Below are 27383 nucleotides of genomic sequence, written 5' to 3'. Positions count from 1 at the left end.
AATACCACACGCAGTGTCGTCTCATGGTCAGTTTGATTGTTGCAATCAAAGATGGCCAGCTCTAGCGCACACACGCCCACAGGTTGATCGTGGAAAGTTCTCAGGGTACAAAATTGGCCCTTCCGCTTCTGGCCAACAAACCGGAAGGCTTTAGGAGCCAAAGTTTTTACCAGTACCCCCCTCCCCCCCAGAATTTTCAAGAAAGAAAGCGTCTTGAACTCTGGATACTGTGCGCTATATAAGTGATCATTTCTCTTTTTGTTTGAGCGATAGCTTTCCTAATTGTCATTATACAGCCGAATTGTATGGAGGACTTAGGAGGACTCTCCATTAATCTGGCCCCAGGAAATGAAAATGAAAAACGCTTTCAAAAACAAGAAAAGGTTGCGTTCCATTACTCAATTAGCTTGTTATATTTTTATTTATAATTACACCTTTCAACCACTAAGGTATACTTGTGGTCTGACAATATATCACAATAAAAATAAATGGAAGAATAACCATGAAGGATATATACAATTTACAACCAATGAGAAGATGGCATCCTACAGACCGCGTGTAATATTACTTTCCCGCCAAAAATTTGATGCGCCTGCAGCTGCAGATTTTTGTTATTTCCCGCTAAAACATTCGGGAAAACACTTGGAACAAAATTTGCTTTTTAAGCCGTGTTGAACTATTTTGTTAAACTAAGGTACCCTCCCTCAAGTAGTCAATCGTTCTCCTCTGTCTACCCCCGATGGGTGGATTGTTCCTTGCGCTTCGAAGTTCTTTAAGCAAGGATTCCACGTGCCATCGCTTCCTTCGTATTTGTGACTCAACTCTATCAAGTTCCAGTGCGTTTGCTTGAGTCTCCAGTTTCTGATAATCGTACAACTGATTGCTCAACTTGATCGACCGTTTAAGCTCATCGATGCGTTTTGTTGCATCGTCACTTACGTCACAACTGACGTCATCATTCTTCGCTTTGGGCTGATCAGCGTGTATCAAGGCGTTGAGCGACTCGATCATTTTATTCTGCTCAACTAGTTTCGCCTCTGTTAACTTTAAATCACCTTGAACCTTTTTTATTTCTGCTTGTAGTTCTTCTGAATCTGAATCAACATAAACGCAATTGCACGTGCATTCGTCATCATTTTCAACGTCAGTTTCGCTGCCAAGCAACTGAGCTACGATGAAGTGATCTTCCGAGAAATTTGCTTCCTCATTTTCACGCATGTGCATGTGCGAGACATCCGCTATTTCCATGGGATCTGTGTTCGTAGACGCACATTTTACTTCCACAGGTGACGCTTGGCTTAAATGTTTCTTCACCGGGCTCTCAGTGACATTTTCCTTTTCGCTGTTGTGTAATACTTGGTTGGTTTCGAAAGAGCTGTCTGAATGTAGCTCGCTAATCCCAGTATCATGGTCAGTCTCTCTTGCCTGATCTTCGACATTAGTTTCTTTGTTATCTACCTTACCAGACACTACTGCATCACCTTCATTGACTTTCCTTGTCAAGTCCTTGACCGTATGTAAACTGTTCTCAAGCACTTTTTCTTTTAAGCCATCTTCTTCATGTTGCTTTGAAGAACAATTCTGTTGGCTTTCATCGATATTTCCTAATGTCTCAAGCATTCCGTTTGAAGTTTGAATTCCTTTGCTGTCCATCTTCCTAATATTTTTAGTTGAACGAGCTTTTTTCTTTTCTTTCTCTCCATGTTTTGGTCTCCCTTCTCCTTTCTCACAAGTTTTACAATTTTTAGTTTCTTCTCTCTTCGACTTTCTTCTCGACTCGCGAACTTGCCAAGATTTGTCACTTTGTCCTTCATTCGAAAAATATAAATCTTCTGAATCACTTCTGGCATTTCTTTTCTCTTTAAATGTTTTACTTGCTTGTAATTCTGCGTCTACTTTTGCCAAAGCACAGAGAATCTGCTTGCTGCAGGTCCCTCTAGTCAGGCCGGAGATGGTGTACCTCTTACCATTAACGTTAACTTTGAGATGAGGCATGTTCAATTCACTTCTTTCCTCTCAAGGTTTCGCATAAAAATCTCTAAAATGAAAAGTATAAGAATACTGAGTTGTTCACCTAATATTTGAATACATAAACAGAGAGTTTCTCAGCAATGGTCATAAGCCACTCCAAAGTATCAAAAGAACCGGTAAGAGCCAATCAAGCCTCGAAGTAGTAACCCGTATCAAGCGCGGGAAAAGATGTTACCGGTGCCAAGCGCGGGAAAAGATGTAATCGGTGCCAAGCGCGGGAAAAGATGTAACCGGTGCCAAGCGCGGGAAAAGATGTAACCGGTGCCAAGCGCGGGAAAAGATGTAATCGGTGCCAAGCGCGGGAAAAGATGCAACCAGTGCCAAGCGCGGGAAAAGATGTAACCGGTGCCAAGCGCGGGAAAAGATGTAATCGGTGCCAAGCGCGGGAAAACAGGCAACAGGTGCCCGAGGAAAACTGATGCAACCCGCTGCCATTTTTGTTAGGTTTGATTCTTATTGGCTGAGAAGAAATGAGGCAAGAAATGGAAAGAACACGTTAATCGGTTTTTCAAACCAATAGAATATCACCGAAAAAAAATATAACATTCAAAGCAAATATGATTAATTTAATCACGTGACCAGAACAAATGAAATAGAAAGTTACTCTTGAAAACAATAAATTATATTTGAGCGAGCTTCTGGCCTAGTTGATTCAATAAAAAAAATTCGTTGTTTTCCCGTTCAATTTTCATGCGATCAGATAAACGGAGTTGCCTTTGAGTTTGAATAATAATTTCATTCACTTATTTGACTTGAATAACTGAGGAGCATATTAAGCCTCGTTCCACAAATGTGTTTGAGAAACAGGAGAATGTTTATCTCGTGTTTGTTGGATTCTAATAAGCGAACTTCTTCACAGTCATAAAGTCGAACAAACAGTTAAAAATATCGTCGATCTTGTGGCATAGCGATTCCTGCTTCATGTTCGCACGCGTTCGACTCAGCACAAAATCGCCCAAAAAATCTGCCTACGTTGAGCTCACATTCTTAAAGCGGTAAAAACGTCGTCCGTTATGATGATATTTATTGTAAATCGCTCAATTTTTTTTTAGGAAATTATGGAAACATGTTCGCATACGACAATGACGGCGTACTCGTCGCAACGCTAACTTTGACAGTAAAGAATTAGAAAGCATTTAAGAAGAATGAACTTCTTATGACTTACTTTTTATGTCTTGAGTTACGATGCAATAAGGCTGTGTAAAACTCTTCTGTGTAAGTAGGGGTTGATCAATTTCTGTTCAAAAAGTAACTGAGAGCTTGGTCCTTTGTTTGAAAATAATAAGATGCAACGAAACGGGCGTATCATTCATCTCACTTCACAGCAGGGGTGGAAATAAACGCGTCGATCTTTTTTACATAAACTACAACTTTTTGTAACCAAAACATTCATTTGTTTCAATCCAAACCAGCTCGTTTAAATAGATATTAAAAATTCAAATTTCTTCCCTGATTGGCACGTTTTGGAAAAGTAAAGTTTACTCAACCTGTTATGAAACTGGTAAGCCACCTAATTACTATTGTTTCGAGGGTATCAATCAAAATTTCTGTCAATTTTTGCTACTAAGCACTAGTTTTAGGTGTTTCTACAGGTCAACAAACCCTTATTGTGCTAATATATCATTTAGGCTATTTTGTAAGAGCGAAACCCCTGATTTGACACTTCAGAAACTTGATTTTTTTCACTCCAAATGATGTTGATTTACTTCAGAAGGTTATGCTTTGTTATTGTTCTTATCCAACACGAATTATTTTTCCTGGCGTTGATCATTTTTTATTTTAATTTTAGATCTGGAACAAGATAAAAAGCCAGAGAAATCAATAATAAATGTTATATGTTTGGAAGGGTTTTTGCATTACAATAGTTTTGCAACTGAGAAAACCAATTTGCAATTCTCTTCACAGAACACTTGACTGTCATTAAATTTGTCGCCTCGAAATTTTATTCAATTTATGAAAACGTGCTCCAAAATAAATTATTATTAAACGTACGCGTGTTAAAATTTTAAACAAAAGAACTGTTCGAAAATGATACTATAACAAAGCGCTTTTACGAATTCAAAATAATGACTTTTCTTTATGACCATAAAATGTAATAATATTGAAAACACTTATCATATTCAAGTACAACTTTCGCTACCGTGAAGGATTTCATCAAGCACATTTTTTTGGTTGCATTGGTTCTGTCAATCATTCATTCAATCGAAAATCAGTTACTTAAAACTTGTGTGGCGAATTACTAATGATTCAGTGGATACTAAATGATTTAAACCCATGAAGAAAGAAGAAACTTCTGGCACGGGTATCAGCGTCTTTTACGCTCAGTAATTATAACAACGCTAAACGAATCGAGGCCAAAAGAAGTTCGACAGAAAATGTTACACTCGCGGGAAATTCAGCTAATTTCCTAAATTTCCAAATTTAAATGTCATGAGATAATTCGAATAAGACTAAAACGATTTGACTTTCTTGGTAAAAATTTTGAAAACCAGTGAGGCTTTGTATCGATAAAGCTTCATACATCCACCTCAAAGCAGTCGAGGTAGGTATCCTTGGGGAAAAGTGTTAACTTTAGCTGAGAAACATACAACCTTAATTTTCCCGCGTTAAAAGGAAGGAGTATTTACAACATCCTTAGCTGAAAAAGTTAACATTCAGCCCAAATGGATAAAATCAAGGCTGAACAATAAGCCTTGATGTATGACGTTCGGGTATGCTAGGCAAGGACCTGGATAACACAGAAAAGCTAACCTTCGCCGAGTTCATGAAATTAGGTCCATCATTTGATTTCTTAGGGAAAATTTTACAATATATAACACTAAAAACGAAACGAAATGATAGCAGCGTATGGGAGAAGGTGTGTTTCGTGTGCTCAACTTTACAAACTAATCGTTAAACTCAGCTTTCTATTATGTTGAAAAAAACGACAGTGTTTGCTATTATTGTTGACGGAGCGACTGCGTGTTCGTAAAGAAAATCTGGCGAAAATAAGAAGACTCGGAAAAACGCTTTAAAGTATTACCATTCTGTAATGTTTGAGGTTTGCCACAAATTATATTATTTGAGTTCTTTTGAACTTACCTATATCTATCAAGAAGCATAAACCTTCTTCACGCAAGCTTTGACCGTAACGCTGTCCTGTCAAAACATTTGTTAATAGAGGAAAGCATCGTGTTATTTATGCTTGATTTGTTGAGTCTCATGGACACTTTTAAAGACAACATTGTAGCAATGATAATTGAGGTTGTCTCCACAAAGCCAAATAAAAATGATCATTCATTTTACTATTTAAACAATCTTTCCAAAAACACTTAACGAGAAAAGCATAAGAAAAATATCAAACCTAATATAAAATTTCTCTGTGCCGAAGAAAGATCGCGTTATCTCGAATTTTTCTTTATGCCATTTGGAAAGGAAGGAAAGAGCTAACGAAACGTCAATCCAAATGAGACTCGGAAATGAAAACTTTTAATATTTTTTTTTTAATTCGACCGATTTGCTAACATCACGTTTATACAAAAACCAAACTGCATCGTGTCTGTAACTTAATATCCATTTAATCGAACAGAATAGCTCTTAACTTGAATTTTTCACAAATACTCTTTCCTTTGAAACAGGAACTGAATTGTAAATTGAATTTGCGTGCAAGGCTCGCTTATCTATTCTTTCTGCCTATAACACACGCTCTTTCAACGAAGATTTTAAATTTCGCAGATAAACGTTAATAGTGTAGGGCAGGGCCACGGGAGAAAATGATTGACATTTTTATTTGTTACGATTTTAAACGGCTTTTCGCAAATGGAAGGACCAGTGTGTTGCTAGGAAACTCTTACCCACGTGATTTGTCACAAAAACACTTTGAATAGATATCCAGTTCTCTCTTTGATAGATGGATAGTTTGTAAATCTGGCGCGTTGTTTGATCTGTTTATACATTTAAGACAAGAATACGAAGTAGGTAAACGAGAATGTTTTGCATAAAAACAACGCAACACTGGAAATCCAACTTTGATTGCAAATTCTTTTTAATTACCCGGGGGGGGAGGGGGTCACACGGGGAAAGGATTGACATTCTTATTTGTTTTGGCTTTACACGGTTTATTGCAAATGGACTCGAACGTCTGGGGATGCAATTAGAATGTCGGACTGAAATCAATAATTCTAACCGTAATTTGTGTTCTGTAAAAATTCTAAGAAAGCATCATTCCATGAACAATTAGTTTTTTCTACACTCCACTTCACCACCCTCCCTCCCAAGAGGCAAGAGTTCTTCGACATTTTAAGTTGATATCCCCGGTGCAGCCTGGTTTAAGACCGAGGTTGCTCAGCAACGCACATTGCTGACCGCCTTGGGGAGACAAACGCAAACTGAGGTATCGAAAAAAACCCATATTTCTCACGAGTATCGGCAGGGAGAGCCCAATATCGATAATTTCAAATACTTGGTATCAAAATCAGCGGCCTCCTTTACTGGTCACTATCAAAGACCAGGGCCGTACATAGCGGGGGACAAGGGGGGCAGCTGCCCCCCGCCATGAAAACTGAATTTTATTTTCTAACATAGTATTTGAGTTTGCTGAGCTATATCTTGTAGCTATATTGGATAATTATTTTGAAAAATCTTTCGAGGCAAACGCCAGTATGAGTTTTTTTTTTTAACTCTCTGTGGACTCGGTCGTCAATGACAGAAGATTGATTAAGTGGCCTTGCATGCTGTTAATTCATCGCGGAAAATGGGCTGCACTCCCACTCCAACAGAGAACTATGATATGAGGTCAAATTGGAGAAGAATATAGAACAGCCTTATAGGCTCGTTTTTGAGACTTGGTATTCTGATACTGAAAACTGGAATAAAAGCACGTGCTCAATATGCGCATGCTCATTGGATCACCCCATAATTCCACCAGTTCGCGTCGCATCGTTCACACTTTGCACAGGACAACGTTCCTTCAATCTAGTGCACTCGATTGCGGAAGAAACGTTGTCCTGTGCAAAGCATGATTCGTAAACGATGTAGCCTCCTACGTAGACGTTCTTTGGGCTCGTCAAGCATTCATTCCTCCCCTACCTCTGGAAAAATCTTCCTAAGCACCTGAAATACTTAAATACATTTTCCTTCACAAAGCATCTAAAAGCGCACCTTCTCACACAAAAGCGTCAAGAATATGTCAGTTCTATTTTCTATCTTCTGTTCTATCTTCAGTTATGTATTTTATGTTATACATCTTAAATAATTTAGTCAAACTCTTTGTATCATATTCTTTTCACCTGTATTAAAAGTCGAAACTAAAAGGCTGGGGGCTAACTAGAAAACTTTCCAGATAACCTAGCCCTCAAGCACTAATAATACACTATTGCAATTAAAATGTAAATTTATTATTGTCATTAGCTTCAGAGAGCAAAATAAACTTCTTCTTCTTCTTCTTCTTCTTCTTCTTCTTCTTCTTCTTCTTCTTCTCCTTCTTCTTCTTCTTCTTCTTCTTCTTCTTCTTCTTCTTCTTCTTCTTCTTCTTCTTCTTCTTCTTCTTCTTCTTCTTCTTCTTCTTCTTCTTCTTCTTCTTCTTCTTCTTCCACGAATGGAGGCGTGACGAGCCCGAACAGCGTCTGCGTCGCCGGAGGTTATAAACAATGCAAACCTGATGGAATCATGGGCTGACCTAATTAGCTTGCGTCAATTTCGTGTTTTTTCTCTAGTTGTCCGCAAAAAAGCGCTTCCCAGACTGAAGGCTGCTGGGTCTTATTCTTCATGGTTTACACTTTTTACCTCAGGACGTTTTTTCAATTGAGAGTATTTTTCTTGGTGCAAACCATTTCCTCGTAGCCAAAATTCGTTACCGCGTTTCTAAAGGCCTTACGGCGCTGAAAACAAGAACCCTGAAGATGGCTGTATTTTGCTGTCATCCATATTTCAAAACTGTTTTATAGTGCAAGTAGAGCACCAGAATTCTGCCTATAAAATATTGACGGATTTGGCAGTCATTCTCCTCCGATTTCACGAGCCTTCAGATTAAAACGAGCCTAATCGATTAACAACAATTTCTTTTATTCGGTCTGACTGTCAAACTCTGCGCCGTAACTAAACTGATGTCTTATGGCACTTCAGAATATTAAAGAAGCAATATAAGACATGACACCTATGTGATAAAGATCTCCATTGTATTGGCTTGAGGTAAATATGAATTTTAACCTCTGCGGCCAAATCGGAGTGCCTATATTATAAAGGTTTCCTTTTATAATAAAAAAAAAACTTAGGGAACACCTGTATGACGTACTAATAAGTGGCAGCGTACTCTGTAGTCAGATCTCACCAAAAAATATTTAAAATATTAGATATTTCCCTGTTAAGGATAGTTTATCTTGTCCCAGAGATACAAAAATTCATATTAACACCGATGAATTCCAGATATGGACACCTTTATAAAAAGGAGTCTGTCTTTGACTTTGAGTTTAACGATCGGTGTCCAAGAAATTGAGGGTGAATTGAGAATAATGTATAAACTGTTTTTAATAACGGTGTGTCCATGATACTGCGGCCGTAAAGAGAACGTTAACTTTTCAAGCGATGTAATGACGACTTCAAGCGGACTTGATTCTCTATTCGCTGTTATAAATGCTATTTACATTTCTTACCTCTTGCATCTTTATTGGCACTTTCGGATGTCCGTTTTATTGCGATATCATCACTGCTTTGAGTGTGTTAAGTGGCTTTTAGCCGAACCACAGATTTTTAACAGGAGCTCAACAAACTCTTGCCTGTTTAATCCGCGTGGGGCACCCTTAATTCCAATTTACTAATTCCTCTGCGCGCTGGACAGCGACAAAGGAGCCGTCGAGCAGAACAAACTCTGCCATTATTTCGCTAATTGGACGTGGCACTTTCCGGAACAGTTTAAGCCGCTTTGTTGTCGGTGGACGATAGTTCAAGCCTTGAATAACCATTTTCTTACTTTTAATTAAAACGCTAAAGCGGCCTCTTTGTTTGGACGTAAGTTGGACGCTTTGTTTGGCTGACAATGTGTCGCAGATAAAAAATTGTGTTTGCTCAAAAGCCGCGTATTAGCCGCTAATTTAGTGATTTGTTTGCTGTAAGAGCTCGCGAATGACGAAGTCTCAACGCATGTATTTTATTTGTTTCCAAGGTAACATGGCCTGTTATAGTCAAATTAAGGGACTTAGCACTGAAAACATTCAACTGGGCGATCAAGTATAAGGGGTCACTAATTAAGGAACTGCTTTGGGATCCAGTTGGCGGTAACAAGAGGCAGCCAATTAATGGAGTGACGACGTCAGTTAGCCCCCTTTGGTCAAGTTGGATATGAAGCAAATGACTCGGGTTGGAAGCGTACACTAATTCGATTTTTCAAACTTCTTTTAGCATCTGTTATAAAAAACAGTAAGATTTCTCTTGTGTAAACATCATCAGGTGTCCAACCTTTTTTTGGAGTATCCATTCTAGTAACAACCTTGCCTGCGAGCAAGCTCTCTCCTTTTCCCCAAGAGCTTGCTCGCAGGCTAGTAACAAACCTTTATTTACGCTCCTGGGGCGGGAAAAAAAAGGACCCTAGCATGGGAACGAGGTTAACTGAGCAGCACTATTGGTTGTGCGAATAGATTGGAGATGGAGGGGAGGGGGAATATTATACAAAGGTGGGCACTCATGTCCAATTGTTTCGGTTCATTGAATAAATAACGAGTTATATTCATGCGTATTGCACCTGTTTCGGCAATCGACTGACTACTTTTCCATTTGTACCAATTGTACCAATGGTACCAATCGACCATTCGTTTTTGTACGGCTTACAATTGTTAATAAGAGGCATTTCACCAATGGAATTCCGATCGACTGAGGAGTTTACCATTCGTTCCAATGGTACGAACCGTAAGGCGTCTTTGACAAATCATAATCTTTTACCAATGGTACGATTGGTGAGGGTGTTTTGACGATTCGTATCCGTTTGTGCATATTGGACATGAGTGTGGGAGCTGCAAGAGGGAAGGGAGGGTAGGTGGGAGGAGGTGAAACTTTCCCTTAACCCACGCCTGGTTGGTTTCCAAAAATTTCGTACCCAGATGTTTTCTCTCACGAAGAGTGAGAAGATCTGAAGACAAGATTAAAGTTTTAAACTGATTGACGTAATTTTATATCAGCTATAGTCACAAGAGAGGTGTGCCATAGGTGCCTAAGTGAGAATGATACGCCAAAATGTTGCGCAATGAAGAACATTTTATTCACCAGTATGATTTATTTATTAGTTTTGCCACAAATACGACTTAAGTATGATTCTAATTACAGTGTTATATATGGATGATGTATAAAGTAATTCAAACACTTCAACACAAATGTTTAATTACCCTAAAATCTAACGAGTTGTCTTGCAACTTATGTTTTATCCCATAGACTGTAAAACAGTCGTTCTTCTCCTGGAATTCAAGTGAAAGACGCGAATCGTCCAAAGCGCGAAGTCACGAGGCGCAAAGCGATGAAAGCGTGGATTCCCGCGCGTGAGCCTCGTACGGGTATGTGAGGCTGTCTCGCTTGTCATTTCCACGCTCGCGCCAGACCTTCCCTTCAAAGAACGCGCGAACACCAAAAAAGAAAGTTTTGCAGTCTATTTTGTTGATAACATTTTTAAATGATGAAATAAATTATTATACTCAACATGAATCTGAAAATAATTTAAGTACCCTACGCACTAACTCAGTTTTTTAGTCACTAGAAACCGACTTTTAAGGTCTTTACATTGAATACATTTTAAGACCATTCCAGTTCTTTTAGTGTTAAAGACCGTGTTGAAACATTCAGGAAAATACTCTATATACGTGTGGATTTTATACTGTCACTCTGGAATTTAAATCTGTTAGAAAAAAATATTATTGATCTACCTACATCACATCTTTCATCAACAGAGGCAAAATCAAACTTCCTTATACGGTTGGGGAGTGAACCTTTCAGAGTGAAACATTTTGGCCTTTCTGGCCTCATTTCCTTTATCCCTTTCAGGTCCAATCATGATTAACATCTACTTTCTCCTTTCATTATCAACACTTGTTCCAACATGCAGGTAAGGAGAATAACGGTAATGATCAAGATGAAATGTCTTGATGTTCCAACCAATTTTCCCAACTAATACCATAAGAAATAGATGGAGTTCTAAGAGTATTATTTTGATATTAGGGCTTAGAGGAGGGGTGGGTTGGGGGTGGGAGGAGGTTTACTGGGTATCTCCCCTGGATTGGCCACAAAAGAAGACAAGATCTTGATGACAGTAACTGTCACTCTAGAAGTTTAAAAAAATCAAGTTTCTTTCAGTAAAAAAAAAGTAAGTAAGAATTTTGTGCCCTTCTTACTACAACCATGAAATAAGGAACAACTCTAGAACACATCTTATGCAACACCTAACCACCACATTAAAAACAAAATTGGTTTCACGATGTATTTAAGGATTTATATGTCATGAATTTAGTTAGATGTAATAAACCAGTAAAAGGAAACCCACGTATGATTTACTCTGTGTTAATTGACCATGGGAAATGCCATCCACTGTGATGTCTAACATTAGAATCGATGAGCTTTCAAGACTTGTCAAAAGCGGAACTACCTGTACACACACAAATCATGAAAATTTATACAAATTTTTGAAGGTGCAGTCAAAAAGTAAATCATTCTCCAGCTGATCTTATAGTGTAACAAGCAACTATTAAGACACTAACCATCCCATCAGTTGTTTCTGTCACAAAACAATAAAAATTAATAACACATGGCCACACTTTAATTTACATGTTGTGCTACAAATGCGGCACTGTACTTTTGATTCATGCCTAGGGTGGCATCTGATGTGGACCCCAGAGAGTGTCTTAGACAGTGGTAACTTTTGCAGTGTTTTCCTAGTCCACTTCAAGGCTAAATGCTTCATAAACATTTGCAGCAAACTCCCTTGCACAGCCAACCTTAAACAAGTCTTGGAAATAGGTGTTATCTGTGTCACACAGGATGTGGTTGACCTGGCCGTTAATGATTGGAATGATTTTTGCCAATGGAAGATCAAGGGATGGTTCACGCTCAATTCCACCACTGGCACCAAGATCTGCAAAGAGGAGAAAAACTGACATGAAAAAAATATACATATAAAAAATACAAAAGTTCAAACACTTCAAAAATAGAATCCCCAGGATTAATTCTAGAGTGCAGCATTGTGGGATTAGTATTACTACTACTAATAATAAATAGAGAATAATACCTGTGCGCGCGGAGATATGGATTTTATCTTCGAGTGTTCACATCGATATCGAATGAGTGAGCGTAGCGAACGAGTGAGATATCGAATGTGAACACTCGAAGATAAATTCCATATCTCCAAGTGTCCACGTATTATTCTGTTTATTATGTAGACAAGAATCAACCATTCCATAAACCAAACCCATGCCATATAGTCGAGAACCCGATAAATGCATTTCATTGTTTGAAATACTCCAGTGATAACTCAGAGCTCTACAAAGTACAGTAAAAATAAATGAAAACGAAAACGTAAACGAAAGTGCAAGTTGCTATGGCAACAAAAGAAGATTTCCTGATTTCTGATTGGCTGATATTTTTACATGTATAATATCATATTTTTACATGTGAAAATATATGGATTTTCTCAGTGGCAGAAATCCTAATAAAACACTGGTGTTTATATATTAAAGGTCTTTATTTAATGTTTCAAACAGACGTTAAAACTTACAAGGTAAAAAATACATACATATATACAATACAGTTAAAACCTGTCTGTAAATTTAAATAATCATAGTCAACTAAAATAAAATAAAAAAATTGTAGAGACATCTATTAGTAAAACATTTCTTTAACCTTTCAGTATTTACACGTGGGATCTGGTATGGATGTGATCTGTTAGGAAGAGCACAGCTCCTACATTAAGGGACAAGGCCATGAAGTGGATGCAAAGGATTGCCCATAATACTGTTCCAATATTAACTTCAAATCCCTCTCATTAATAATCTGCTGGATTGATAAGGCATGTAAAGTGTATTACATGTTATTGTACCACAGATGTAACTATATTGGCACATAAATTTTCACTAGGGCAAACAAACCAAACATGGTGCATGAATTTCATCAGGGAAGGCTATGTTCCTATTGCAAAGAGAATTTACAGTTAAATAACTTCTACGAACAAGGTTACGTGTATATTTTAAACATTTCTGCTTTACATATGGCCTGGAAATACTTTGCTATAAATTTAAATCTGTTATCTTAACAGCTTATAAAAGGCAAAGTAAATTTATCTTTAATTCCTAAATGTACAATACATGTATGTTTGAGAAGTTGAAATATCATTGGCCCCCTTTGTGAAAACAGGCACACTAAGATCTCTGATCAAAGCCCAGTGGGACTCCAGAAGCTAATTTCTAAAATAAACCCTGATCCCCCACAATTCAAAAAATGTTAGTGGACATATGGCACTACAAGGATGAACTGGGAAAACCTGGCATCCATTTAGCAGGCAGTAAATGCTAAATAAAATATATAAAGTCTGTACAAGTACCCTTTTATTAGCCTGATTCTAGGTTTAAACACATGGGACAATAAAATACACATTTACTTTCAATTTGTTGGCCCATTTCTGTTGGTGCAGCACAGAGTCACAATCAGTCTGATTCAAAGGTCTGTAGCATTACTGCCACAAATTTTTACAGGGCTGCTTTTCATCTGCTCACTTATTTTCTTTGTCAAACTGAGCTAAATTGGCATGATTAATAAGTGTGTAAATTAATCTTAAAAAAAGTAGAGAGGAGAATTAGCTTAAACCATAGGTGGCCCAAGCTGTATGAGCGTTAAGATAAAGACCTTTGTTTGACCTTTGTAATTTGAGTGTCATGATGAGTGTTACACAATGGCGTAAATTATAAGGGTTTGTATGGGAATTTACGAACGTGTTTTGGAGTCGAAAATAAAGGGCATGAATTGAACAAAAATGGCTTACCTTGTCTCCTTGATATCTTGCCAGTGTTTGTGTGCCGTATTTTGGCCATTTCAGTGCGATTCAGTGGGTTTTAGGTTGGCTGTTTTACTCTCTATATATATATCTCCCCAAGGTAGGTTACTGGAAGCGCGAGGCTCAGCAGATCTCCGAATAATAAACAGCCGTTAATTCGCCCCAAAAGCTCCAATTGTCTCGAAATACCACAAAGACCTCGCACCATACCTACTCTAACCACTCGCTTCCTTCATTGGACGAAAACGTTCGCGGAACGGAAATTTCAGCTGGCAAAACTCAAGACACTTTTTCATTGCAGACCTTCAAAAACATCCTTGATTCGTATGTTCTGTGCACCAACGGTTGGAAAAGTGCCTTAGCAGCCCGGCCTCCAGGTTCAAATCACTTGCCCACCCGGTGGGACAGCGGCCAATCTCGACCACAACAGTAACACTCTCCCTCCGGGCCTTGACAAGAGTGGATTGTCTCCATTGCCGTACATTCACCAATTGGAGTAAAGCAATATTTAAATAGAGGATTTTCTCGTTGTTTGAAATGAAAAGGAGAAAGCCGTTTAACATGTATACGTATGGAGAACATCTCTATTGAAGATGCTTTCAAAACATCGAGACTGCAAAATCGTTCCCCTGCTCTACGACTTCCCGCCAGCCTGAAGGATTTTCACATGTAAACTGAAGCTGTTTGTGTTGTTTGTGATGACAAGCAACGACATCCATTCTCACACCTCTTTCGTGCTCCGACTGGTGAATGTAACACAATGGAGACAATCCGCTCTTGGCAGGGCCCGGAAGGAGAGAGAGATCTGCTGAGCCTCATGCTTCCAGTAACCTACCTTGGGGAGATATATATACAAAGTAAAACAGCAAACCTATAACCCCCTGAATCGCGCTGAAATGGCCAAAATACGGCACACAAACACTGGCAAGATGTCAAGGAGACAAGGTAAGCCATTTTTGTTCAATTCATGCCCTTTATTTTCGACTCCAAAACACGTTCGTAAATTCCCATACAAACCCTTATAATTTACGCCATTGTGTAACACTCATCGTGACACTCAAATTACAAAGGTCAAACAAAGGTCTTTATTTTAACGCTCAAACAGCTTGGGCTACCTGTGCTTAAACTAGACATTAGAATTCTGTTTACCATCCTTGAAAAAAAACAAGTTTTTAATTTTTTTTTCATGCACAGGTCTTAAATTTACTCACCAAGCTCTTCAGCTTGAAAGAAGGGAATCATGCTGCTCAAGACATGGGAAAATCCAGTGTCCAAACACATCTTCAACACAGTTTGACAGTCATCACTGTCCAAAATATCAAGAGTTTCTCCAACTATATTCCTGAAGTTATCATCCTCTTCTTCGCCAGCGGAACCACAATGGCTCTCAATATCTGAGGGTAGCATGAATTTTTGGAGTGGTGTACTCTGGTATCCATTCTTGACTGAGCCATTTGACGCAGCTGCTGTAGGTCGTTTGATGGGTATGCTGTGGTTTGAGCACTCAACTGACTGTCTGATGTGATTGACAAGCCTGGTAAGCTCTGAATGGCTGAACTTTTCCTTCAGTGAAACTTCACCTAAAATGTCTAACAAAGTGTTTAATATTTTAGTGGCTGCCAAAGCTGAACTATTTTAAACAGGGCTGTCATTAAGTTTCTAGCCACATGAAACAACATTAAGCTAGTAGAATTTGGGGAAAGGTTTCCACACAGCTCAACGCACTGGCCTAGGTACCACTGACCTTCTACTTTTCCATAGTGTATGAATAGAGTTTGGGTTGGGAATTGTATACAGAATTAATGTTTAGGACTTTGCAGAAATCTTGCTGTACTTGGTAGCCAATATCATTCTCGAATCGATGGGATACTTGAACAACCTGAGTATTAAACTTGTGCGGGGGAGGGGGGGGGATAATTTTTAGTACATAATTTTGACTTCCCTCATAGCTTGTTTTTAACAAATTATTTGAATGAGAAGAATTTTAGACATTTTTCTATGCCTCAATCGAAGTTAATTACCTTCAACGGATCTCCTGATTTCTTCCACCAGAAAATCAAGTCCATCTCCCAAGAGGTACCTGACAAGAGCAAGATACTTCTTCTGCAAGCTTTCGGCGATGTGCACTTGCTTTCCGTTTGAACCTTCCCCCGTCACGACCAAACTGTCTAAGTACAAATAGCCTCCAACAATGTTAAGCTGGACTCTTAAAAAAACAAACAGCATACACGATGAGTAGATGGACGCCAAAGTTCGCGTGAAGCTCAAAATCTTCAGCTGTTCCCAAAGTTCCAACTTGTTCGCAGGTTTTTCACGAAGCTTTGAAGTTACAGCTTCGCAATTAAGCTTCTCCATCAGTGCATCCCTTAAACTTGGTACCAGGGAGAAAAACGTGACACTACAAGTCCTAAGATTGCTTTCGAAGTGATGTTGTTTTCTGGCCTTTTCCACGTACTCCACTTCTCGTTGTCGCTGCCATTCTGCAAGGCGCCATCTTGCATAGCGTCCAAGCAAATAAACTCCCCCAACAACGGCTCCTGTGATGAAAAACTTCGTTCTGTGGCGTCGAAGGAAAGCTTTGATACTTTCCCACATATTGCTGCGACCACAGGGAGAAGAAGACTAAGAAAAACTACATTAAATGAGCGCGAATTCACCGCATCACCATCTCATCAAATAATGAAATTTGGAACCACGGATCATGCAATTGATACGTCGTAGTATGACAAATGAAGTGTCACAATTCTTACCATTCACAGAGCTCAGATAACTATAACTACGCCAAGAACTTTCTTTTGACTTCATGAAGACGAACGCGATGTGTTACACAAATAGCTAGCACGACTCAATAAATAGTGAAAAAGTCACCCAATATATTTTAAGTCTTTCTCAGGAAAGTCACGGGAAATTTGAAAGCTGGAGCTTGTTGCTAAGTGCCGCACGCGAGCGCGTTACGGATAATACAATTGTAATCATGACATTGCATTACAGAATGGAAGGAAAATTATTAATAAAAACACATCGACTTAGCTGAGAGTGTATATTGGTTTGGTTAACCTTAGATACTTTTCAACTTTTCCCTCCATCTTTCGCGATATATCGACGTGTATGGAACAGAAAAAAATTTCTATGCATGCTCTGACGGCTTCTTGAAGTTATATGAATCAGTTGACTAAAAGTTGCCTTTATAGCTTTACAAAAATTTTAAACTTTAGGTTGATAGTTTATTTTATTAGTTACTGACATCTTTAAGTTATTTATGTTACCTTTTTTTTTAGTCTTAGGCTCGCTAGCTACTGTAAGCGCATTGCCGGAAGTTTTAAACGCGCCAACAAGAACCTTTTTATTTATTATTATAAATCTGAAAATATGCATTTATCACTTCAGGTCTATCCAGCAATCGGATCCATCGTCCTGGTAAATCAAGCCGGACGCAGAAATTTCCTTGCCCGAGTTGGTCATTTTGGTCCGGCTTGAAACCTCAGCATGAAACGCTCAGTAGGAAACCGTGCGCACAGGAAGTAGGTTAGATACTCTAATGACGTCACTAATGCAATCGCAAGGTAAGCCGTTTATTTTTGTTAATTCTTGCAAAAATCAGACATGAAAATTAGCTAAAATTAATGGCCTACACTCTGAATGAAATTGTGAGAGTTTTTATTCATGACCACTTGCACGGTCATATGACAAATATATGAAAAGAGTGGTGATAGAACATAGTGATATCACGAGTTACTGTTTGCTTCAGTCTTGTCACGGCTCCATCTTGTGTTTTTAAAATTAGCAATAAATTTCCTTTTTTGGAGACGTTTAAACTTTTGCCTTCTTTTGTGCGTGATCCATCTCATCGCAAAAAATTTTCAGCGAGCTTGACATGAGGCTGACAAGCGATTTTCCAAGCTACATATAGATATGAATAAATTAGCATAATCGTACCCGGGGAATGTTCTGCACAGCCAAACTGATGCAAATCGATTCATAGCCTTTTCATGCAGAAGATGAATATAGCCGGACACCGGCTGTGACCTTGGTATAAAGTTTATTTCTATAACAACCCATATGTTTGGAAAACGTTTTGTAGAAGGCACTTAATTGAAACCAATAAAGCAACACGCAACCAAATGCGTTTGTAATTAAATGAATTTAATGAATGAAGGTCAAGGCCAAAGTATTTTAGAAGGCGAAGTCTAATAAAATAAAATAAAAAAAATATATAAACAAACTGAACCCGCAACTGAGCAGAAATTGAATAACAATCTATCTCGTACCTTTACTATCATTACTTAATTTTTTCATTGCATTGGAAGTCATTGCTCTCACATGTACAGATGTGTAGTTAGCGAATCTTCTCGTATTATGAGGAAAATTGAAACTTCCTGAACGGCAGAATTAGAAGATACGTCGTAAATATGAATTGTATTGTCAATGTTAGGCTGTGCGCATGCGTGTGAGGCTCGTTAAGTGTGTATAAAAAACTCAGTTTTAACCACGCATTTTGATCGAAAGATAGCATAGACGTTTGCTGTTTGGTGTAAAAAGGAGGAAAGGGCTCATGATCATGAATTTGTTTTGATAGTGAATTTTAGTGTATTGGGTCGGCATGATGTACCAGATCGTCATTATCCCTGCGGCAAACTGAATGTCAACACAGGTCCGATCACTGGGCTGTTTATATTCTTTTTAACAAAGGAAAGGTTCTTCTTTAGTTGAGAATCAACAGTTTTTGTTGTGTTACATAATCAAGGCAATTTCTCCGAAGTGCGTTCAGTTTTTCCGGCGCCATTTTTGAGATTCCGTTAAAGCCAAAACGTTGACGAAACAGACAGACCTACACGGATTTCCGCCTTCAAGGTCATAAGCAGAACTTTCTTAATTTCCTTGAGGGCTTTTTTTTTTCTAAACTCCCGTACACGGAAACATGCATGTTTTATCGTAAAGCAATAATTTGAAAAACGTTTTGCAAAAAGCACGTAGAACTATTAAATAAAACAACACGCAACTGGCTGATCCATTTGTAATCAAACACAATAGGTAATTAAATAAATTCATTTAAGGGACAAACTTCAATAACCTACGAATGAGATAAAAGGAGATCAAATAACATGACAATCTTTGGGGAGGAGTTTTCGGCAATTTTCTTGGTTTCAAAGGAAAATTAAATAGTTCGAAACATTAGAGATAAGCCGCATTCAATTCCTTTTTTATTTTTCAAAATTCGAGACAAACAAACTGGACAAACAAACTGGGGAAAAATACCATTAAGTAATTTTCGGGCTTGAAAGCTTTACATCAGTTTTTATCCAAAACTTGAAGCAAAAATGGTCCTGCCGCTATTTTCATCAGCTTACATGTACAACACTTGAGAATAAGAAGCCTTCTACCATACCATATATGGGCATAATTTCGGCTGTTGCCTCGTCTCTAGTTTTTAGGGAAAATGCCCATTCCTAAAAAAAAAAAAATGCCGCATCACCTGCGTGGCCTTTGACGTTTGCAGTTTAAAAAATTCACTTGTCCCCTTTATGTAAAAGCTAAATATTTTATTGCTTCCAGCAATATACAAATTTCAGTCAAAGCTGTCGTTTTTTTATTTTTTATTTTTATTTTTACGTGAGAACAAAACCAGTTACGCGGTTAATAACGTATTCAGGCCAGCACGTGGCGAAAACACTGAGTTAAAAATAAAAAGACGTGTTTGAGCTTGCCCTTGACAGTTCCCGTGCAATACAGTTGCCTCAGGGAAACACAAAGCAGGCAGTTGAGTCTTATGATGTTCTGATCATCATGAATAAATTTAGCCTCCCTCTGTGCGGCATATAAAGCTCCTAGCCTATACCGATATTATGAGTTTAGTACTGCAGGAAGGGGAGAGACTTAAAGGAACGTGGGTTTTTTTAGAACAGTTGCAAAGTTTCATTGCCACTCTCGCCGTTTAACCAGTTTTTCACACTAATCGTGGGACTAGATCAACCAATATATAGGTGAGTATCGATGAGGTTGATATATGCTAGTGAAAATTAAATTTCACAATATAATCCTTAGTTTCCGGAGCCCGACTTAGCTTTTCTCTCTTTGTTCTCCTTTTCCAGTTAAAAAAGTTAAACCGTGATTTCATCTCCTGTCTATATATATCATGATCTTAAAATTGCCACTGAATATCTCCAGCCGGATATTGAAAAGTTTAGAGAAATTGTTGTAGCTTCTAGATCTTTGTGTATTTTATATCGTTAATACAATATCCCTTGAAAAATTCAGTGTCAGTGGGCGTGCTATACCTTTGAGAGCCACTGCCAACGTGAAGTTTGGTCTGAACGAAGCGACACCAATATTTCTAATTCCAATTTGTTTTTTTGTTTTTTTGTTTTTTTAACGCATTATATTTATGTTATCGGTAAAGGACTTTCATCAGTGATACTGAAGCAGATTACAAGTTAAACATTTATGGAATAATATCTTAACACGTGGAAATAATATTTTCAATCCAAGCCGTTGGTTTATTCAAAACCGCGATAACAACGAGGATGTACTCTTTACCGTCACTGAGTTCAGTTTTGCCTTCACTACAGTTTCTAGGAAACGAAAAACTAACACAAAATACTATTGTAACAATAGCACCTGCCCGTGTGTTTTTCAATAACAGCTCGGCTTACAGCACGTAGAAATTTATTCGCCAATTATTAGAGGTCGTTATTTTCTGTTATGCGCTCCATTTATATTAATTACATAACAGACAATCGTTTAGTAGGTTTTCAATTTCCTTTGGTATTCGCCGAAGAGAGCTTATATACGATAGGATATTTATGTAAAAATTACCGAGCCGTTACCTAAGTGACCATGCAGGGGAATACCCTTACCAGGTCGAACAAGCACATGTATTCCATGCTTTCAAGCATAATGTATTTTCTCGTTTGTCCGGAAACGAACTCTTCTTCTTTGAAATCTTGGAGAGAAAAACACACACACACAGAAAAAAAATCCACCGCGTGTAAGGTCAGATTTAAATTATTTTAACGGGGATTTTTTCAGTATTCCGTCAAATTAAGGCGGCAACAGGTTTAATAATGGGTTCCCAATTGCCCACGCTCCGCGCAAAGGCACACTGAATCACGTCCGAAAATAACCAACAATAACTGATTGAGGCTATCTGAATAAAAACACTCATTGCTGGGTTCTTAATTTGAATAGGAATTTCTTTTGTTCTCTCGTAAGACAACATCTTTTACTCTAGATTGTTGTTTTCTTTTAGAAAAACAAGAAAGCATTCTTGTCTGGGCACGTACAATATTTAAATTAGCCTAGAGCAGATGGTAGCTTGTGTGAGTTAATTTTCTTTTCCTTTTTTTTTTTTTTTTGCATTTTCGATGAGTTTTGAACATCGAAAAAGAACTCCAAAAATATAAACCCTACAAGAATGTTGTATGCAATAAAACTTTGTACAGAGTTGAAAAAAACCGATGTTTTCCCTGAGAAAAGACTTTTCAGGGAAAGTCCGGGAAACTTTGAAAGTGGCGCGTCACTCCATTACATCATCGCTTCGCTCCAGAACTGCAGCCAATCACTGAAGCTCTTTTATTGACTGTCCAATCAAAAATCGTATTTCATCGTCGAAGGCTTGATCGATGCCACCATTTTGATCAATATATTTCTCGTTTGGAGTCAAACAGACAAACAAGACGGGATCTAAAGAAGTAAAAATTTTTTCCTCGGAAAGAAGAAGGAAATTTAAAGATTAAGGGGATAAAATTCCACTTCATTTGTTGTGGTGAGTACACTATTAACGTAGAAAAAGTTCTAACGCTCACGAAATTATTTTCCTTCATCATTGATGGCCGCTTTTTCGAGATTTTCAAAACACTCAGTAAAAATGCATATAAGAATGTTTCTTGTGGGCATTGAGTTAAAAGTGTTTAAGTAAATGATCGTAAAATCTGGCTTTTAATTCCTTTCTGAAAGAGGCCAATTTTGTATTTTGAGGCTGCAAACGGCACGCGACCTCGAAATCGACAACGAATGTCTTATGGAATTTCTCTTGAAGCATTAGAATTTTAATACTCGGCTTAGCTTTCTTATAGCAAGATTTCAAGAGTTGACACTCGTCAGGGAAAGGTTTTATATGATTTATTGGCCTCACTGTACTATCTTGTTGCTTCTATTACTAATTCTTTTTATTCTGCAAGATAAAAATTATTTAGTTCCCGCCATGCTCGTTTGATTTCGCCTACGGTCCTGTTGTTTTTAATTACAAATATTACTTCCGCAGCGATCCTAAGCTTTTGAAATCTTGTGACAGTCTAGAAGTATTTTTCCATTAATGTACAACACGATGTTAAAAAAAATTTTACTTTTAGTCAAGAAGATAAGAAGTAAGTGCCCAGCGAAGACAAGTTTTGGTTCCTCGGCAGCAATAATCGTAATCTTCCAGGCCATGCAGACAATAAATTTATTGAAAGTGTAAATAATCGATAAATTTGTATAGTAACTGGAACTTATAACTGATAAAAATCAAAACATTCATTCAGAACGTGAATTCTTGTGATTGTCTTTCTTTATACAAACATGTTAAAAGATTTTGTTTGAATACTTTTGATCTGAATAACATTTACTCAAGCAAACAATAGCATAACTTTTTTCTCTTAAGAGTTTTAATAATAAACAGGTGCTGCTCAGTGAATTGAGTGGGTTGCTATTTTTGGCAGGAATAACGATACTCTGACAAATGAATAGAAATGACTCATTTCAAATCCATTGTGGTTAACAACTTGTAGATTCAAAGCTTTTGTTTTGATCTTCCCATATTTTTGGAAATATGCAGTCTAAAAATAGACACAATTGTTCTTTTCATAAAATAGCAAAAACCACAAAATTGTGGATATTTGGTGTAATTAATATAATGGACATAGAAGTGTATTCCTTCATTGAATCCAGTTACACACAAAACTCAGATTTATTCAGTTTGAGCCAAGTGCATGCAGTTTTGTGGTCTTACATGTACAGGTGAATGTGTTCAAGATTATTTGTCATAAGCTGCTTACTGCTTTCATCTAAGGCAAGGCTGTTGCCTACGAAAAATTCCAAGGAGCCCACAACGGTAAAAGCTGAGAAGTTAGGAGCCCAACATGTGAAGTGTTAGCTGTTACTAGAAAAAATTTAGGTGCCCGGAGCATTAAGGCTCCTGTCAGGCTGAGAAGCCTTGTAAGGCATCTGAACACAGTTTTTACATGTGCAAATGAGGCATGTCAACACACACTCAAAAGCTGACCCGAGAACAAGCATGATGCTGATAGAGCAATCTTTTTATTTCATTTTTTATGCATTGGACTGAAAAGTGCTAAATTTTTTTTTTTTTTTTGCGAAATTCAAATATGTGTATTTCGTGAAAGATTTTGTAAGGTCTGTGTAGAATGACCAGAAAGTCAACAGGATGTTGGCGGGCACTGTGATAAACAGGATAAAGAATAAAGGAAAGAGAACATTAGATGGTTGTGAGCCCAACCTTATTGTTCATCTTTCCCTTGAATATCCAGGGCATGCACAAGGAATGGAGACTGTGTTTCTGTGACTTTCAAGGACCAGCCATTTGAATTTGATATAACTTTGTGCAAGAATACTTCAGTGTTAAACTAGGAACTGATGAGTTTCATATATTCATATTATTTAGGAAGTGGTCTATTGCCAAACATTTAGTGGCTTGTCGACCCCCATGAATTGTAAACCTGGGCCTGTTTGCATTTGTGACAACAGACAATCTTGAGAACATAAATTTCTCAGTAAAAAACCTCATTAATTACATTGTACATTGTTTTTCAGAGTGGATCCATCAAAATGGCCCCTGGTGGAGGTTCAAGAAGAGACTCTGATGACGAAGATGGGAGTCATGAGCAAAGGCCTACCCTTCAACGAGCGACAAGTGTTGACGAAGTATCGGGTCAAGCACCAGCGATCGTCACAACTTTTCTAAGCGAGTGCTTCCGAGCAGATGGCTTGCCAGTGCCAGCAGAAATCAGCGAGAATCAACAGAAAGTCAACAAGGATGTTGCCCATGTCATACGCGACATAGGCGACCGTCTCTCCAATGATACTTCACTGAACAACATGATTTCTCAAGTGCAGGTTTCGAAAGACACTGCCTTTGACACCTTTCTACAGGTTGCCGCACAGATCTTTAGTGATGGTGTCGTTAACTGGGGAAGAATAGTGACTCTGTTCTACTTTGGCTACAAGCTAGCAGTACAAGTTATAAATGAAATACCTCTGATCAAAATGATTGTTCAGTGGGTGGTTCAGTTTATCAAGGACAGACTGGCAAAGTGGATCTTCGAGCAAGGTGGCTGGGTGAGTTCTCTTTATTGATTCTTTTATCGCTGTACATCAAGCCAGAATATCTCTCAAATGTTGTTAATTTCTTAGTGTATTCTGACATGTTCAATGCTAGCAGGTTCTCCTTTTCCATGGTATTTTTAGGTGGGAAGTAAAGGAGACTGCTCTGATTTATAACAATGACTGCTGATCATGTGTAAGCATTACTTAGTGACCAGACGACCTCAGCACATGGTGTGTTGAGTTAAGTATTTGATTTGGAGGGACCAAATTTAACCACATGGTAGATTTGCTCTCACCCTTTTGTATACAATGTAAAAATGGCTGGGATGAAGTATATAATAGGCAAGTAATGGTCCCAGTGTGTCCCTGCTCTAACAAAAACCCTGAATTGTAGGTTCCATGTTCACTGGCAGTCAAATTAGGCAGCATGTTCATGGACTCACTTAAAAGTCAGGAGATGTGTGTACTGAACAACTTTACAAAGACCAGATTGGTTTCTGTTAATTTTGCCCATGATCATGGACTTTGCAAACATTGTAGACATTGTAATCAAGTCAGAGCAGAGTCTACTGTGCTTCCTTCCTTCAAATGCTGTGGAAAGAAGGCTCCTCTAGGAGGGAATCTGACATGAACATCATGTACTATCAGTATTCAGTTAAACGTGACATGTGGGTCACAAAGAGACTATCAATGAAGTTGTTTAAAGGAAAAGTATCCTGCCACCATGGTTATAGCTGCAAATAATATTTTTCCATATTGTGACGTATGTTTAATCAAGTAACTCGCTATTTTGGCTGGACAACACAATGCCTAAAATGTGCGCATTTCTATACTAGAGGACGAGTCATCCATCTGGATGAACTTTTGTTGTTTGTCTGGTTATTTGTCTCTAGTATACAGACGGGCACAAGACGCATTATCTGTCTGAATGAACTATTATGACGCACAACTGAAGATAATTCATCCAGATGGATAATGCGTCCTGTGCCCGTCTTTATACTAGAGCAAATAACCAGACAAACAACAAATGCTTGCCCAAGTTTGTCCAGACGGATAATGCGTCCTCTAGTATAAGAATGGCCTGTGCTAGTAACTTTTCATCTTCATTTTGCATTGTTGTATTTTAGTTACTTAAAACTTTAAATTACTTACCAAAGTTTATTGTTTGCAGGAATCTATTGTGGAGTACTTCAAGACTTTACGGCAGAAGCATGATCTACAGTTTTATTTCGTGTTTGGTTGTATTGTTGCGCTTGGGTTTATGTTGCTGTGGCGCAGACAGTAATGACACATGAAAGGCTAATATTATTACCAGCAATTTACTGGTAATTATGTAATGAAATGATGCAATATTTGCATTTTCATGGACAATGAGTACCACAAATACGTGACAGGAAACTGTCATTATGATAATCATATTGTACATTAAATGCGTATGAAAGACAATTGGATGCAGATGAGCGCATTGCTTTTAAAGACAAACTGAGCATGTACCATTGCTGCTTGCTGAGTGCTTTCATGAACTACTTTGTGATTTTTTATTCTTAAATTTCCAAGATTTTGTTATTATTAAAACTAAAGAAAGAGAGAGATACAGTTGTATGCTGGTCAGAATACTGTTTTTATTTAGTGCATCAAAGTGCCCTAACCTCTAACACTGATCAGCATCAAATATCTCCTTATAATATCAATGCTTATTCCACCCCTGAGGTCATGAGAATTAAGAATATGATCACCCAAGGTGAATTTTCTTGATAGTTAAATAACTTCTCCCCACTGAGAGTACATTTATAAGAAGAGTATGGGGACAAGATATGAGAATTTTTTCTTTGATAATGATATCAGGGGTTACCGACTTCACTCTAGTGCACTGATTTGCCCTTTGACCTTGATTAATATTTTCCTTCTGTTAATGGTTTAAGTTATTTGAAGTCAACTTTCCTTACCAAAAAAAAGGGAGTATAAATGTGTCACTGAAAAAACAAGCAATGTGTCACAGCACTGGTTCCCCTTATGAAAATGACAAGCGGTGTGATTCAACCCATCCCTTGGTCTGGTGCAACAGAAAAGACAAAAAGTGAGGCGTGACATTTTAATTTTATCGTTAAATCCAATCTTCTCTTCTCCACTTCTCTATGATCAAATACAGCAGATTCCTGCTACCTTGAGGACTACCAATCTTGAACAGAAATCCAGTTTTCTTAAGCCTGGTCTCCAAATGTTGCCAGGAAAATTCCAGACAATGACGATTTTGTTTTTTCCTGTCTGTCAGTGACTACTGGAGATAACAAAAATAAAGACTTGGAGAAATATTCTCATTTTGATTTTTCGGTACCTAATAAATCTAAAATTCACCCAGCAAGCTAAATATATCACCGATATTCCCAGAGAGTAAAAAGTTTAATATGTTTTCATCTCAGAATCATTGCTAAACATTGCAGAAATCTGAGATAAATCAGAAATCAATATTTTTCATTTTCCTGATTGATCCCCAACCATCTCAGATGATCAGCAGAATGTCTATGATTTTGTAGTTTCATAAGCTTCAAAAATCTGTGATAGTTGGCAAACAGTCAAATTTTCAATTGTCCATGATTTTCCTGACACATGAAGACCACACCTTGTTGTTCAGTAAGTGTTTGCACAAAGGGGTCAATGATAAAGATAACAACTGGCAGTGAATCAGTTGTGATATTAGATTCAACAAACACAGAATTAAACTCCTGTCAAAATTTAAAACAAATGGAAACCAATCAGAGACGCTTGATTTGGGTTGCACTTCCCGAGACTGTATCAGTGCTGTGTACATCCTTTTTTTTTTCTGACACAGGTTTTCTCCTAAGTCAACGAAAAAGACAATTTCTGAACCAATTGGAATCAAGATTTCAAACCTACACTCCCGCTACAAGAATCTCATCTTGAATATCTTGCTTTTGTATATTGTGAAAACTGCTTGATGTGTTAATTCAAAATACCTATTCTAATAAAGTGGAGACAACGTACATCTTCCAAACTAAAGAGTATTTTCTTATTTCCA

At 37.8% G+C, this 27383-nt stretch overlaps 3 protein-coding genes across 5 annotated transcripts; 1 reads left to right on the top strand and 2 right to left on the bottom strand.

The window, feature by feature from the left end:
* Nucleotides 1-440: 440 nt before the first annotated feature.
* Nucleotides 441-8826, bottom strand: LOC146479437 (uncharacterized). Of its 3 annotated transcripts, none has more exons than XM_085110857.1 (2): nt 8661-8826; nt 441-2038 (listed from the first exon to the last, which is right to left on the bottom strand). In XM_085110857.1, exon 2 carries the CDS (start codon nt 1993-1995, stop codon nt 685-687), a length of 1311 nt encoding a protein of 436 aa, XP_084966983.1. In that variant the 5' UTR covers nt 1996-2038; nt 8661-8826; the 3' UTR covers nt 441-684. The 3 variants fall into 3 exon arrangements, with proteins under 3 accessions (XP_084966983.1, XP_084966982.1, XP_084966984.1); XM_085110856.1 differs by lacking the exon at nt 8661-8826 and adding an exon at nt 5113-5379; XM_085110858.1 differs by lacking the exon at nt 8661-8826 and adding an exon at nt 3197-3290.
* Nucleotides 8827-11450: 2624 nt separating this feature from the next.
* Nucleotides 11451-16735, bottom strand: LOC146479436 (peroxisomal biogenesis factor 3-like). Its single transcript, XM_085111079.1, has 3 exons — nt 16048-16735; nt 15238-15615; nt 11451-12115 (listed from the first exon to the last, which is right to left on the bottom strand). The coding sequence occupies exons 1-3, from the start codon at nt 16619-16621 to the stop codon at nt 11916-11918; spliced, it is 1152 nt and encodes a 383-aa protein (XP_084967205.1). The 5' UTR covers nt 16622-16735; the 3' UTR covers nt 11451-11915.
* Nucleotides 16736-21627: 4892 nt separating this feature from the next.
* Nucleotides 21628-25938, top strand: LOC146479435 (apoptosis regulator BAX-like). Its single transcript, XM_085111078.1, has 3 exons — nt 21628-21788; nt 23834-24358; nt 25518-25938. The coding sequence occupies exons 2-3, from the start codon at nt 23849-23851 to the stop codon at nt 25629-25631; spliced, it is 624 nt and encodes a 207-aa protein (XP_084967204.1). The 5' UTR covers nt 21628-21788; nt 23834-23848; the 3' UTR covers nt 25632-25938.
* The last annotated feature ends 1445 nt before the right edge of the window (nt 25939-27383 follow it).

Source organism: Pavona decussata, unplaced genomic scaffold (assembly GCF_977016875.1).
Source record: "Pavona decussata unplaced genomic scaffold, jaPavDecu1.1 SCAFFOLD_59, whole genome shotgun sequence".
Taxonomy (NCBI): domain Eukaryota; kingdom Metazoa; phylum Cnidaria; class Anthozoa; order Scleractinia; family Agariciidae; genus Pavona; species Pavona decussata.
Note: the sequence above shows the minus strand (reverse complement) of the source record. Positions and strands in the feature narration are given on the sequence as shown.

What these genes read in the sequence shown, in the direction of transcription:
- LOC146479436 (XM_085111079.1), bottom strand. Translation starts at nt 16,621, where the DNA reads ATGTGGGAAAGTATCAAAGCTTTCCTTCGACGCCACAGAACGAAGTTT. An exon ending in AATCAGGAGATCCGTTGAAG is followed by an intron (nt 15,616 to 16,047) that starts GTAATTAACTTC and finishes ACACTTTGTTAG; the next exon opens with ACATTTTAGGTGAAGTTTCA. An exon ending in CTTTCAAGCTGAAGAGCTTG is followed by an intron (nt 12,116 to 15,237) that starts GTGAGTAAATTT and finishes TCCTCTTTGCAG; the next exon opens with ATCTTGGTGCCAGTGGTGGA.
- LOC146479435 (XM_085111078.1), top strand. Translation starts at nt 23,849, where the DNA reads ATGGCCCCTGGTGGAGGTTCAAGAAGAGACTCTGATGACGAAGATGGG. An exon ending in TCTTCGAGCAAGGTGGCTGG is followed by an intron (nt 24,359 to 25,517) that starts GTGAGTTCTCTT and finishes TATTGTTTGCAG; the next exon opens with GAATCTATTGTGGAGTACTT.
- LOC146479437 (XM_085110857.1), bottom strand. Translation starts at nt 1,995, where the DNA reads ATGCCTCATCTCAAAGTTAACGTTAATGGTAAGAGGTACACCATCTCC.